General features: G+C 31.9%; 1 protein-coding gene across 1 annotated transcript in view; it reads right to left on the reverse strand.

Annotated features, from left to right (window-relative positions):
* Positions 1-879: 879 nt before the first annotated feature.
* The window catches only part of LOC118760951 (heparan sulfate 2-O-sulfotransferase 1-like), a 59,665-nt gene continuing 44,653 nt past the window's right edge, over positions 880-15,891 (reverse strand). Inside the window, exons 6-8 of the mRNA XM_036498581.1 lie at positions 12,588-12,685; positions 3,646-3,803; positions 880-2,418 (exon numbers count right to left, since the gene is read on the reverse strand). Coding sequence (XP_036354474.1) covers positions 2,198-2,418; positions 3,646-3,803; positions 12,588-12,685 — 477 coding nt within the window. The 3' untranslated portion in view covers positions 880-2,197. The remainder of the gene's footprint in view (positions 2,419-3,645; positions 3,804-12,587; positions 12,686-15,891) is intronic.

Here is a 15,891-nt window from a genome sequence, read left to right on the forward strand (position 1 = left end):
GTGTTTGCAAGGAAATGTATGTGCAATATGGTTTATATTATAACTTAGTTGTTAATTCATATATTTATATCAACATAATCCCATCTGCCAATATTTTATGTCTTTTTTTTTCAGTGCGAGCATGAGGTGGATGGCCTGTCATGGTCCATGTAAACCTGCATGAACAGAAACAGGAAAAACCAATCATCTTTGAAGTTGTATGTCTTACTGTGGTGACTGGGTGTGTTTTAATATGATAGCATAATATAAATATAATATTTATATTATGTGATTGAAAAGGTGCTTCTAATAAATCTTATAGAAGGCATCAAATCTTAGATGGTTGAGTTTGAAATACCTCAACCATCTAAGATTTGATACATATTAAACTGTATGAACATGATAGGGGATAGAGTTTAATTTCTTCAAGTAGAATGTTGCAAACAGAAAACTCAGGGTTACTGCTTAGATATAGTGAAAAGTATAATTTAGTAAAGGAAAAATATTTTGTGTAACTACCAAAAACATCTTAATAATACAATTAATGAAGTTTCTGAAACTCCAACAGTATTTACAAAGACAGATTACCATTATCACAGACAGAGAGAGAGAGGAGGTGGTAATGATAACTTAATGGATTCTCACTGTTCCATAATATATACTCTTGATTGTACAGCATACAGGAGGAAAGAATTTAGAAATCCTTTTCCTGAATTTTGTTGATAAAAAAAAAATGCTCCCTGCTTCTTTAAATTACTTCTTATTTTTCTTTAAAAAAAATTAAGACATAGAATAAGTAATAAAAATCAAAACTGAAATAATGAAAGAACAGTAATAATAGCAAAAGATAAAATTTTGATTTTTTTTAATAAGAAATAAAAATATCAGTAACTATTATGGTAACAATAAAAATGAAACCACTTTAATTTTTAACCTTTCTTAATAAAAGACATTTATTTATGTCTTCAAGGGAAATAAAGTTTATTTTCTCTTTCTTACCTTGCCCATTTCACCCATTAAACATACAACGGTTTTGGTTCATATCTTTTATTAAAACATGTTAATAAAATACTCCCATAAGTTTTTCTTATTCTTTTCTTTTCCTTATAAGTCTTTTTTCTCCCTATTTTTCTTTCATTTTGATTTATTTATATATATATTTTTGCAGAAGGAAAAGAAAAAAAGAAACAACAATAATAATAATAATAATAATAATAATAATAATAATAATAATAATAATAATAAAAGCTTGTCTCCATAGGAGAACATTTCATTACCATAGTTCTGATTTCTTGAATTTCACACAGGAAAACAATGTTTTTTTTTTCCTAACAAGGAAAGAAAGTTGTGGAGGTGGTGTAAGGAATAAGGGTAGGTGCCATCGTTAAAGGGTGTTATTTCAAATTTATTTCTTTAGATCCTTTATTTATCTAGTGGTTTTTATAAGGTGGTGATATGGATCAAAATTGATAACTACATATTTCTATCAAGTGATTGTTAATGTAAGGATAAACTGTGTTATGTTTATCATTTGGGTGAGAATGATAGTAGCAACAGTAATAGTAGCAGCAGCAAGATTAGGGTTGATGTTTCTAACAGTGAAAGCATTAATGCTTATAATAAGACCAGCAAGTATGTGAGGGATTGGAATAGTATTTTCATAGTATCATGTGTTGGTGACAATGGTAGCAGAAAAATGCAAGCTAAAGTAAAATAATCAAGACCTGTACTGTTATATTGGAGATGTAGGTTGTAGTGGTAGAAATAAATCAAGGTAAGTGTTGATGCAACAGTGATTTTGGCAACAGCATTTAGAAGGCATAGGTTCAGAAAGTGCTTTGTAGTGTGTATGTGTGTGTGTGTGTGTGTGTGTGTGTGTGTGTGAGTGAGAGAGAGAGAGAGAGTTGTTGCTATCTTAAAAAATAAAGGTTGCTTCTAATGCATACATAACTGATGTAATGATAGCAAGTTAAGTGTTGCAAACTTCACAGGAAATGGCTACTTCAAATGTGTAGGTTATTTGAGAGAGAAGGATCTATCCTAATGGCTGGCAATAGTTGCTACCAAGATTCAAATAATGGCCACTATATATGTGTATGCATGTATGTCTGCCTATTCTGTAGAGGAAATGGGTGGGGATGAATGGGGAAGAGTTGGAATTTCACTTCTCAATTCATTCTAACCTGGAATGACACCTATTCTCTGTCCGACATCAGCTTCACCTTGGCCGGATTTTCTCATATATAAATTGATAACCTTTCTCTATATATTCACCATCAACCAAATCAAAAGTAAGCTGTTTGATAAAATGGAATTGCTCAACTGCAAAATCATAAAATTCTTGTTCCATTTTCCAAACTTTTGATTGCTGTATTTTCAATAAAGATGATTCTTTTGGAGGAATTTTGTTGGAAGTTTTCCGTAAATGCGATTTGTGACCTGAAAACAAGCATTTTAAGATATTAGTACTTTAAACTATCTAATAGTAAATAAAGAATTATATGACAATAAACATGATTTTAATATATTTTTATCATTTTATGTTCTTTAAAAAAATTAAGAAAGAAACACCTTTCAACATCAACCATGCCATCTCTAAAACCAGTTAAAAATCCTTCATTTTTTTTGGTTGTTTGGGCAGAACAGCGCCAAACTTGATACGTAATAACTATAAATAATAATTTCTAACTTTCATACAAAGGCATATGAACATCATAATCAACTCAGACAGGATTTGATCTGAAAAGGGACACAACCAAATATAGCAGTGTATTTAATCAGAAACTCCACAGTTTCTGCATTTCATTGCCTTTTGCATTAGTAATAATGATTTCTAGCAATGGCAGTATGCCAGATATTTGATGGTTGGGCTATATAATCAATTGAATCAACTCTTTGACTTGAGTAGTACTTATTGACTTCAGAAAGATGAAAGACAGTTTACCCCAGAGGGATTTAAACTCAAATCAGATAAATGTAACTAAATACTGTAATGTATTTAGTGTAACCCTCTACTGTTTCAGCAGTTCCACTCCTTTAACATTAATAGTAATGCTTCCTAACATAAACACACAAGGTCACATATCTGGGGAAGAAGTGTAACTGATTTAATCAACACCAGTACTTGGTGGGTACATTTTTATTGATTCCAACTGAATGAAATTAGTACCATTAATATTAATAATAATGATGATGATTCAAGAAAGAAAACCAAGAGCCTTCAATTAGCTGGTAACGTTAAGCACTTGTAGATACAGTTTGAAGAAAGGCATCTATTGCTTGGGAGACTCTAAGCAATGTCATCTTTATAGAAAGTTGAGGAATGTGATCCAGTTAATTAGAAGTTGCAAAATGCTTTTGTAGAAAGATCACAAACATCATCATAAACAGTTCATCAGCAGGTTGAGTTTTGCAAAAGTTTCCCATCTTCAAACATCTATAAATGCAAGCATTATACTAATTCATATGCAAATATCTTACAAAAATGTGCATGTTCTATATACAAAAGTTAAGGAAACTGCATACTTAAAGAATCAGATCCAACAAGTTGGCCCATATTCATGACTTGATAAAATAGAATACTATTGTTGTTTCAAATAAATAAAATGTGTTAACAGATATTTAATCAATAAAAAGCAATAATTTTAAGAACTTAATTATTCTTACCTGAGTTATAGAGATCTACAGCTCCTTTGAAAAACCGAGGTAGTGTAGCCTCAAGTATGGCAACAAAGTCCCCTAATTCTTCAGTGACGCCAACCACAAGATAGTTATTTACAAGGTTGTATTTAGCTTGTTCAAGAGCCCAGCGGTAACCTGGTACCCTGTTCGATTAAGAATGGACATAAAATTAACTAAAAATCAATCAATTGAAAAGAAATTTTTAAGAGAAAATATCTCAACACAAATGATTTTTTAGAAACAATATTTTTGAATTTTGGCGTTTGTTCTTTTGCAAACATTGCTCATAGGAATAATTTGCATGATTTGGTGACTGCTTTTTACAAACAATAATTAGCACTAAGTAGGATTAGCATATTATTTACATTGACATTGACCTAGGTAAGTATAACAAAGTACTTAAACTAAGAAAGGAACAGAACAATTGCAAAGAAATGTAAAAAAAAAAAAAAAGATTTAAACCCATTATGGTTTTTAGTCTGGTCTCATAATTAAAACTAATCCTCCTTAGCTTATGAAGTAATTTAACGAGTTTTGCCAAGCAGCAATACTTAAAGTATTTTAGTTTCTGGAAAACCCTGTTAAATAGGAGAGACATTCAATATCTATGGCAAGAAAAGAAAAGGAAAGGAAATCTAACAAATCTTACTTGGATACAACTCCACAGACAGGATGTGTAACCCAATTCAACATGTCATGCAATGTATCAAATAATGGTTGATGGATTACTTGTGAAACTAACACAAAATATGAACTTTTAACTACACAAGGGAAATTAGTACTTAGAATGTTTCCTATATCAATGAATGTACTACTTCCAATATGAACTCGATATGTATACTAATCACAGTACTACTATTCATTTCTTAAGGCATAATAATATTGATTTTTATGTAAACATAAAACCTTTGATACACATACATAACAGAAATAGAGGGTGAGTATATCCTATGTTGAAAAGTATTTTTGGACAAATTATTCTGAAAGAATAATGCAAAATAAAATAAAAAGAACAAAATTAAGACAGATACCATTAAAAGTACATTAAAGATAATTCTGTTAATTTCTTTTCTATTAATGCCTAACAGTCATACCTTTACATGTAAAACTTGATTTATAAATATAACTGCCCAAAACTCATATTTATATGGATGAAAAACAATATTACATGATTTTCATGGCGTTTTCAAGAACATTGAAAGAAATGTATACATAAAAATATAAGTAATAAAATACAGAGAATAGTAAAATATTGTACAATGGAAGTTTGAATTAAATGAGCACTCCAACTGAAAGAGGTATCAGTAAATTATTTCATAGTACTAAACAGACCTTAGATTATCTAAGGTCTGAGTGATTTTTAGATTTAAGTGGAACTGAGTAGTGAAAAGGGGCACTGTAGCACTAAGAGCCCTTACCAAAGTAAGATCGAGATAATATTGGATTTGAAAGCATCAGGAGGTTTTACCATAGCAGGACTTGCTTTTACCAATGTAGTAAAAATAGTGAAGAACCAACAGGTTCACAAATCCATGCAAGATTTATTTAGTTTCGGCAAGATTATTTACAATGAACAAGTTGTTGCTGCTATTGAGTGGTTGTGTAAGTTGATTTACAGTACAGCAGTAGCATAACAAAAGCATAAAAATTCAGAAACTCCAGATATGTGTATATGAGATTACTATTAAGTCAGTTCAGGGCAAATTTCATAATTCGATCAACATTCTAGGTGTGGCATACAACCGTTAATTGGTGTATACTAACCAAAAATTAATGGTATATCAAACACATCATCCCAGTTTAAAGAAAGAATGAAGTTACACCGAGCAGAAGCTATATTTAAGCAACTAATATAGTAAACATTAAGCAACAGAAAGTCAAAAAGAGCAACTGATACCATATAAAAAGTTTGTGGATGTTTAGGTACATTAATAAAGAAGTGTTATAAAGCAACAACATATTTAAAAAAAACAGCTTTAAACTTGTTGCAGCTGCATGCCTTTCAAAAACAAACTATAAAAATAAAGGAAAATATTCAATTCTATTTTTATCCCATTTGGATGATTCAGACACTAAACACTAGTAAAATAACAAAAATAAAAGCATTGCTTTTGAGAATTTCTCATTTAATCAATTAACAAAGAAATAATAAAGAGAAGTTTGATTGAGTAGTATAAAGTTTAACATTAAGCTTGGATAATTTTCAGCTGCCATTTCAAGAAAAGAAATGGATGCAAATTGGTCAAATGATCATGGAGATGAAACATTTATATTGTGTAGCACTAGCACCATTTCTTATTCTTGGTAAACAGAGCAACAACAGTTTCAGAGCCAGATGCTACAAATACATTAGATTTGCGAAAACTCAAAGTACATTTTTAGATCTTGGCAGAAATTGAACACAGAATATTAAAAAAATGGGAAAAAATACCACAAGGCATTTTGTCTGACACTCTAATGATTCTGCCAGCTCACTGTCTTCTTTATAATAATAATAATAATAATAATAATAATAATAATAATGATAATGATAATGATAATAATAATAATAATAATAATAATAATGATAATAATAATGATAATAATAATAATAATAATAATAATGATGACAATGACAATGCCCAAATGCAATACCAGGCACTGGCTCTCATAGCTTCTGATTTTAACTGATTGGAAGTGTTATCATGTACATTGTTTTGTCTTGGTATAAAAGATGGGCTACAGCAAATATTCTGTTCAGTACCACGGATTTGCTTGTCAGCTGCTTGACCATTACCAGTTGAGCATGTCCCTTAGTGGCTGATGATATGTGCATCTCTGATCGCGAGCAGTAGTGGGGGAGCATCATAGTTATGTGTTGAGAGAAACTCTTTGCATTTTGAATAACTTACCTCTGGAAACATGAATGTTTCATTCAACATCCTTAAACAACCCTTATTCAGGGTCTTTTGGGGGCAGGATGGGTTCCTTGACCAGAAGAAAATTCTAACTGGGCCTCACCTACAAGGTCATGTACAGTTTATCTTGATATGAGATCATTATGTCAAGCACATATGGTTGTGATGCATGTACCTGGTGTACCCTTATCAGATAGGTAGTCATGATGGGTATATTGGGCTTTTTATATTTGTACCCCAGTGTCACTTTGATGGCATGTGCTACTCTCTCAATAATAATAATAATAATAATAATACTTTCTACAATAGGTACAAGTGTATCAACTCCAGTACTCAAGTGGCGCTTATTTCACTGACCCCAAAAAGATGAAAGCCAAAGTCAATTTCAAGTGACATTTGAACTTGGAATGTAAAAAGTCAGAAAAAATGACACTAAGCCTGTTGTCTAGTATAATAACAATTCTGCCAGCTTTCTGCTTTAATAACAACAATAATGGTTTCTGATTAATAATAATAATAATCTTTTCTTTATTAACCAAAAAGGCTTTAATCAGGACTCAAAATCATCACTGATGTACTTGTCAGTGATCCCTGTATTTCTCCTTGCAAAACCTGTGGATTCAGCTCATGGGTAGATGTCTTGTACATTATTTGGGTTTAATTTTCACTGCATCCTGCTTTAAAGAATAGTACATATAGAGTCATATGACCTCCCTCTCTCAATGTAGGATATTTCATTTAAAATATTGTCCAGAACTGTCTCCTGTTCATGTTTACTCTTTTACTTGTTTCAGTCATTTGACTGTGGCCATGCCAGAGCACTGCTTTTAGTCAAGGAAATCAACCCAAGGACTTATTCTTTGTAAGCCTAGTACTTATTCTATCAGTTCTTTTGCCAAACCACTAAGTTATGGGGACGTAAACACACCAGCATCGGTTGTCAAGTGATGTTGGGGGGGGACAAACACACACACACACACACACACACACACATACATACATAAGATGGGCGTCTTTCAGTTTCTGTCTACCAAATCCACTCACAAGGCTTTTATTAGCCCAAGGCTATAGTAGAAGACACTTGCCCAAAGTGCCACGCAATGGGACTGAATCCGGAGCCTTGTGGTTTCTAATCAAGCTACTTACCACATAGCCACTTCTACGCTTATAGATTAGAAATTTTATTGTCTTTCTTGAGGCAGTGGTACATTATTTTTCTCTTCTCATGGCCTTTATAGTTACTTGTGGAAGAATGGTTCCAGTTTGGTGTACAAAATGTTTCCAAGCCTTAGATCTCCCTGGAAAGTGTTTCATATTAAGAGTTTCCCTGCTGGACAAAACATTACCAAAAGTAAATTTATTGTTATTTGTGTTTACACCTGAAACTATGTGAGTGCATACCATTGATGATAAGATTTCTCTTGACTGAGTTAAAAGGATTGTATTTTCTCTCTGCTTGTGTTATATAGTTTGTGTTATAACTAAATTAGTGTTTTTTTTTGTTTTTTTTTTTTCTTGGGTGTCTGACATGAAATGATTATGGCCATTCTTTTTGTCGGTGTCAAAAGAAAAATATAATTTTGTCTAAATGAAACTCAAATTATATTTTCTACTTTGTCAGCCTCTGTAAAAGGAAGTTCTTAACTATATAAAGTTATCTGTATGCAAGTAATTTTGGTCAAAACTCTATTTCATCTAGTAAAATCTTTGCTTTGAAGAAAGGTTTGTAAAAAAACATGCCTACTTCATCAGATGATGATGATGATGATGATGATAATCACAAAGTATAACAAAATAGTCAATTATGGGGCCTTTAATAGGATTACTTGACCAGTTAGTTTATAATGGAAAACTTTGGGTTTTTGATTTAGTAGTGCTTAGTTTCAGGTAGTGATCATCCTGCCATTTATTGCTATAGTATCTTACAGTGGAGAGAAATGTGGATTGATTTGGGAGTTTGGTAATCTGTTCCACATGCATTGACATCAATGCAGTTGAAACAGATTTCGAAATTATAAATGTATTCCAACCCATGCTAGCATGGAAAGCGGACGTTAAACGATGATGATGATACTTTGAAAAGGACAGGTTCTAGTAATGAAAATCATGGCACACTAAGCCTAACAGCATTAGTCTCAATTATCTATGACCATTTGAGTATGATTTTATATATAAAGAATAAGCTGTGGATGACATGTTGCAGATGTACAAATCCTCAAAAAGGATCCAGTTCAACAGCTAGCAATCTCATAATGATGCCTGTTCTTGTAATCTCACCACTCTGACGGCCAGTTACTGTAAGATGTTACTGACAATGACTGGAGAGATTGATCTTCTTTATGATGATAGGCTTGATCACTAGATAATTTAGACTTCTGATGGTGTAAAGGATGTATTTGCAATTCTTAAAAAAATTAACTCAATAAAATGAGATAATGAAAGAGTGTGGTAAGAAGCTTGCTTCCAAACCACATGGTTTCAGGTTCAGTCCCACTGCATGGTACCTTGGACAAATGTCTTCCACTATAGTCATGGAATGACCAAAGCCTTGAGTGAATTTGGTAGATGGAAACTGAAAGAACCCCCTCGTATATATGTGTGTGTGTGTGTCTTTGTGCCTGTGTTTGTCCCCCACTCACTGCTTGACAACTGGTGATGGTGTGTTTACATCTCCATAACTCTGTAATTCAGCAAAAGAGAATGATAGAATAAGTATTAGGCTTAAAAAAATAAGTCATGGGGTTGATTTGTTTGACTAAAACCCTTCTAGGTAGTGCTCCAGCATGGCCGCAGTCAAATGCCTGAAACAAGTAAAAGAGAAAAAGAGTATATGTTTTGTCAATGAAGAAAGATGCTTTCCTTTCCTCTGATTGGTATTTTATTACTGAAGTTAAGAAATTTGCTGAACTTTCAAGTTCCTGCTTTTTGCTTTTTAACAGAAATCAGTATACACTGATATAATGAATTCTATCAATGTCTATATTTTAATTTAGGCCTGTTTTTATTTTTTTCCCCTCATTCTTCTGGTAGATGAAATTGTATTTCCACACTTTTATAGTCACAAGTAATGATAAATTTCCATTGTGTAATATTTCAAAGAATACATTTAATAATGAATTCCTGCCTATTGGATGTATTACCTGTTAGAAGAATATCTGTTACCAACTTTGTGAATGGATTTAATGTATGATTGAGGCATGAAGAATTATTTTAAATTGTCAAGCAATGTTAGTGTGTTATTATGACAGATTAATGAAAGAACATTATAGTATTCTTTATGAAACTTTTCAAAGGCACCTGTTTTATGTGGGCAAAATAGAATTTTCCACTTGATTTTACATTGTAACTGACTTATTGCAGAACTTTGTTGTGTCTGGGGAGAGTCATTCTCTTTTAGTGCCTTATTACTTCACACACTCACCAGTTCAATTTCCACTCATTTACTTAGTCATTTTAGAAAAAATAAATAAGTAAATAAGTGGAAATTGAAGTGGTGAGCGTGTTAAATAATAAAGCACTAAAAGAGAATGTCTCTCCCCAGACACAATAAAATATGCTTCAACATACGAATTCACATAGAGTATCTTGCAAACCAAATACAAAAACGAAATTAAAAGTTATTGATCAAGTTAAATTACAACCATGTCAATCTCTTGAAAAAACATGCATGCACGCACATAAAAGTTTTAAGTCTTACAGGTTGCCACTAAATGTCTACTCTAAAATACTAATTAATAAAAACATAAAAAAATGGGTAAAAATGGAAAATATAGAAAACTGAAACAATGTACTCAAGATTGTATTTGTATGAATTGTGTATATACAGGATGTTGTTAAAGGGTGTGTTCCAATGAGTTGAGGTGAGTCATGATCATAAAATAGTGTGGATTATATAGTGAGTGACACCCATAAGTCAGGCACCAAGAGAGATATAGTGCTGTTGTAATGTGATTGGTTGAAGCATGTGGTGAGTTGTGACCATAAAGCACAGGGCAAATATTATATACTTTAAATGAATATAATGTTAAGTGAAGCAAAATGGTTGGAAAGGTGTAAATAAAGCAAAATTAGGACAAAGAATTACATAAGGAAAGTTTTATGCATAACACATTTTTATGTATGCAAGACACCTCATCACCCTCTCATTTCTCCCTCTGTGGCCCAATGCCTCTTTTTTACCTTCAATGAACCTCTCCAGATTTCACTCATATTTGCTCTGAAAACACAGGATCCACCTCATCACCATTGCTACTCTGTCCCACTCTTTCTCATTAACACCTGACACTAATCCCTTCTGCTCTATCCTGCCCCTTCCATACTTACCTCTCCCAACAGTATCAACTCTGTTACTCTCTCCACTACTGCCCTCTCACAACTATAAATTTGTTCCTCTCATCATACTTTATCTTCTCTCATCATCTTGCCTAACTAATCATTCTACTCTTTTCTCTTTTCAGTGTTCTGTACCATAACCCCACCCACTACACTTTGTAAAATAGTTAACATTAAGAAAGGAAACAGCCGTAGAAACCATGCCAAAATTAAAACATTGGAGCACAATGTGGACCTCCAACTCATTGGATTTTCTTGAACTGTTCAACCCATGCCAACATAGAAAACAGATGTGAAAAATGTATGATGATTATGATGATAATGATAGTTACATGTACATCAACACATATTCATGCACATGTGAAGTAATATAGCCACCGTCTCTAGGTGTAGCAATGTAGCCACCATCTCAAGGTAAACAGGTTGCAACTGTTTTATATCATGAATGAATAAAGAAAGAATACGATTTTCAATTTAATTCTATTTTTTATGATTTTCATCTTATGACATTTTACTTCATTTTCTACTTTACAACTTATATTTTTTTAATGTATTCTATTTCACTTCACTTTATTTTATAATTTGATTGTATCCCATACATGCCAAACAATTTGCTTTCCATTTTAGGATCATGATTCACCAAATGTTGCAACTAAGCGAAAAGCCACACTGACAGTAACACTTCACACACAACCAAACAATTTGCTCCTTGGTTTATCAGCATGAGTTTCTACAAGCCTCAAGCAATCAGAAAAACCACACCAATAGCATGATTCGCTGCTTTACAATACTGACTCACCAAACAGCTCAAACAATCAGAATTAATAAAGATAGTGTGTGTGTGTGTGTATGTATATATATATAAATATATATATTGGTAATAAGTTTTTAGAGTATAGTATTCTACCTACAATTCTGATTTCACTCGGAGTGCATCTCTTGCAACACTCTGATACTTTAACTATGTTAAGAAAGGAATTTATTAAGTAATTAATAGCTTATAACAATCAAACAAATACTTTTCAGAATAACTTTCATGGATTCTTTAAAACATATACACAATGTTTTCATGTTAATTTATTTTTTGTCTATATAACTGCTGAGAAAAAATTACAAAATGAAGCCCTCAAAGATATATTAAGCTGCTCAATGTTATTAGTACATAATGAATTTTTTTCTCATTGTGATTTCTTTTATTCAAACAATCACACCTTATCATACAAATAGTTGAAATATGCTAATGCAGAGATCTATGCATTGTCACTCCAACTGCTAGAAATAGCAATTAAATCTCTCTTACATCTTACATTAAGTTCTACACATTGGATTGCAGTCACTGGACCTTTGGAGAAAAAGTAGGGTGGTTATTGTTGGAATGCATTTGATCATAGGTCTATCTGATCAAGGTTGTATGTGTCTAAACAACAATAACAGTCAAAATTGGCTAAGTTACTACATAATAAATCTTGGTTATTTGGCATTCCAGGGACAGTTGTGCCAATACATCCATATGTAGCCAGATTGTTGTCTTGGTCAGCCCATTGTAATTCTAGTTAAGCATACTTATAAAGTAGGAATTGCTAATGAAATACTGAGAAGCAAAGCAAAGCCACATATGACGACTTAGAAGAGATTAATGTCTAAATAGGAAATAAACTGATTAGAATGTATACTGGTGAAAATAAAAACAACACTTACCAACACTCAGCAGCATGACCACAGAAGAAAGGTATCTGCATCCAGAGGTTGTTAGGATCACAGTCCTCACCATTTTCTTCTACACATTCATCAAATGTCTGCAAGAAAGAAGAAATGACCATATCAAAGTAAAGATGATACTGACATTGCAGTGATGTTAGTACTTTATGGAGAGAGAAGTACAGAAATGTAGACTACACAGGAATTAATAGAAAACAGTATAAAATGGAGATAAGAAATAGAGTCAAGACAGGAAAACAAAGTGGTAAAATTCACTGCAGCAGATAGTAGATAATGCGCACATAATGAAATTTGTAACACGTGTGATGTCTAAAATATTCAGAAATAGTTTAGGAAATACTATAAACACTGGGAAATCAAGTGTAACATTACAAATATAAAACAAACATTTTAAATGTCACATGGAAGTAAATGACAGTCTCAAGTGAAGAAGCATAGTTAATTAAACCAATCCCTGTATTTGACTTATTTTATCAATCTTCAAATGATTTCACACAGTCAACTTTTGAGGGTTTATTTTATTACTAGCCAATCTTATTAACATAAATAATGAGAAAGTATTTATACATGTGCATGTACACCACTAACACAGATGAAAGAGCTTTTTTTTTATAAATGAAATAACTAAAAATAACCAACATAATTATTTATTTGAAATACTGTTGGGATACTGGCATGGTTGCATGATAAGAATCTTGCTTTCCAACCACATGGCTCCAGGTTCAGTCCCATAGTAAAAGACCTTGGGCAAGTGTCTTTTACTATGGCCCCTGGATGACCAAAACTTTGTGAGTGGATTTGGTAAACAGAAACTGGAAGAAGTCAGTTGTGTGTGTGTGTGTGTGTGTGTGTGTGTGTGTGGTGTGTGTGTGTGTGTGTGCACATGCATTTGTGTCTGTGTTTGTCCTTCACCACCACTTGATAACTGGTGTTGGTGTGTTTACATCCCTATCATTTAGTAGCTTGGTAAAAATTGACTGATAGAATAAACACCAGGTTTTAAAAAAAAAAGAAAGGAAAATACTGGGATTGATTTGTGATTCATTTAACTAAAATTTCTTGAAGGCAGTGCCCCAGCATGGCTACAGTCTACTGACTGAAACAAGTAAAAAATAAAAGATATGTGAATGTATATGTATATATTCTAAACAATTTATATTGTATACCCCAACAGATATTTATGCTTCAGATTTTGCTGTCATAGCTGTTATGTTCATGACAATACAACATCAGCTCTTTAATATGCTAAACTTAGGTATACTAAAGAATTAAGGGGTTACATAAAGATTGAATGTTATTGAATACAAAAATAAACTGGGTTGCTATTACTCTGAAAAAGTGTGGGCTGCCATAAAAAAACCTGCTAGGTTAAATATTATTCTTATTTCCTCACAGAACAATCTGAATTATATGAACATTTATGAAGGTTTTAGGTATTTACATTTGGATTTTTTTTTTATTCCATTTACAGATGCACTACTTTACAACAATAGCATCAGCTCTGCATTCTACTGACCTCACTGTTATGTTATACAAAGGAAGTTTACTAAGATTGCTGACTAAGCAATTATAAATCTCAAGAATTTTAAGTATCCAAATCAAACAACAGAATTTTTAAAAATTAATAAATAAAAATAAATATTCTTTTACAAAGAATATCATACAAGGAAAAATAATATTTATAAATAAAGCAATAACAAAATTATTAAAAAATCTGTTTATTTAGGAATATTTGTATAAACATTAAATGGCTTGAAATGTATAAACTAAAATCAAAAGTGAATTATTACATATCTTAGTATGCATGAAATCTAAGTAGAATATAACAAAGTTTGACATCTAATTTAAATCACAGTTGTCATGTAGCTATAACATTTATTTAACAGCAAGCAGTCTAAATTTGTCTTAACAAACAAAAGTTGCTTCTGATTATTTCAACAGACACAATACCACCAAAACAAGAGAAATTCATTTCAGCTTGGGAAAAGTTGAAACAGTTTGAAAGAAATTCTTAAAATAGACACCTCACAGGCCAGATGTATTCATATAAAAAAACAATGTAAAGTTGCTTTCCTTATAACATTCACAGGCCAGCAAACGATCTTGCTGACCTGTTAATTAACATGACAATTCAATTAGTGTGTGTGTGTGTGAGAGAGAGAGAGACCAGGTTTTGTGTACTGTGTAAGTGCAATTACAAAATTAAAAATAATGGAACTTGACACTTTAGATAGAGTAAAATATTTAATTTATGTCTTTGAAGAGACTATGATCAGTTTATATATTGTGTGTTTGTGCAAGCACATGCATGTGCCTGTGTGTTTACTAAACTGTCTAGATACACAACATACACAGCAAAAGGAGGGAATGAGTAGAACATTAACACACACATAATTGCAAAGTGAGTTTACTAATAAATTTTATTTGCATATTTCAAAATAACCAGTTTTAAACTACCATTACATATTGTAACACTTAAAAACAAGGGGGGACAGGGAGAGAGAGATAAATCAGACACAAGTTCAGCTAATCACATCATTTATACCAATTTAACTAGAGGTTAGGTTAACCAATATAATAAGGATATCTTGTAATTTCTCTTTTGTTTGTGAGGAAATGCCAACCAAGTTTCATTAGAGTTCTCAAAATTTGTTGACTTTAGTATTAACAATATACTACTTAAGTAAGATTTGGCTACAAAAGAATTTGTTGGAATTTTACCAGTAAAAGAATTATAAATGGTTGAAAATTAAAAATTAATTTGTTTAATTTGTTAATCAAGTACTTTCAAGTTACATTATGCTACAGATGAAACTTGTATAAAAAGTTATATTAGAAATATAGATATAGAAAATGAAAACTATGTTCTTAAAAGCTAGGCATTCAACTTGGAAAATTTTCAGTATTTTTAGTATGAATAACTGATAGATTCAATCTAAATCTTCAATAGATATTATTTCTCACTGATCACAAAAATTTACAAAATCTTTTTCCTAAATGCCTAAACAAGTTTTCTGAATTCATGAAATTGCTATAAAGGAAATATCACATGATCTCCAACTGAGGCGAGAACCTATGGAAGAGGTAGACTCAGTAAGACAAAGGATGAAGTGGTGAAACATGAACTTCAGATGTTGAGTCTCATGGAGTCTATAACAAGTGATTGAGACCTTTGGCAATTTGCTGTGCTTAAGAACCCTTAAGAAGACAAGTCAAGCCAAGTGAATATGTAGTTGTGGTCAGTACCAGTGACACGTAAAAGGCACCTATACCAGTGATACAA

Source organism: Octopus sinensis, unplaced genomic scaffold (genome assembly GCF_006345805.1).
Source record: "Octopus sinensis unplaced genomic scaffold, ASM634580v1 Contig02465, whole genome shotgun sequence".
In the NCBI taxonomy this organism is placed as follows: Eukaryota; Metazoa; Mollusca; class Cephalopoda; order Octopoda; family Octopodidae; genus Octopus; species Octopus sinensis.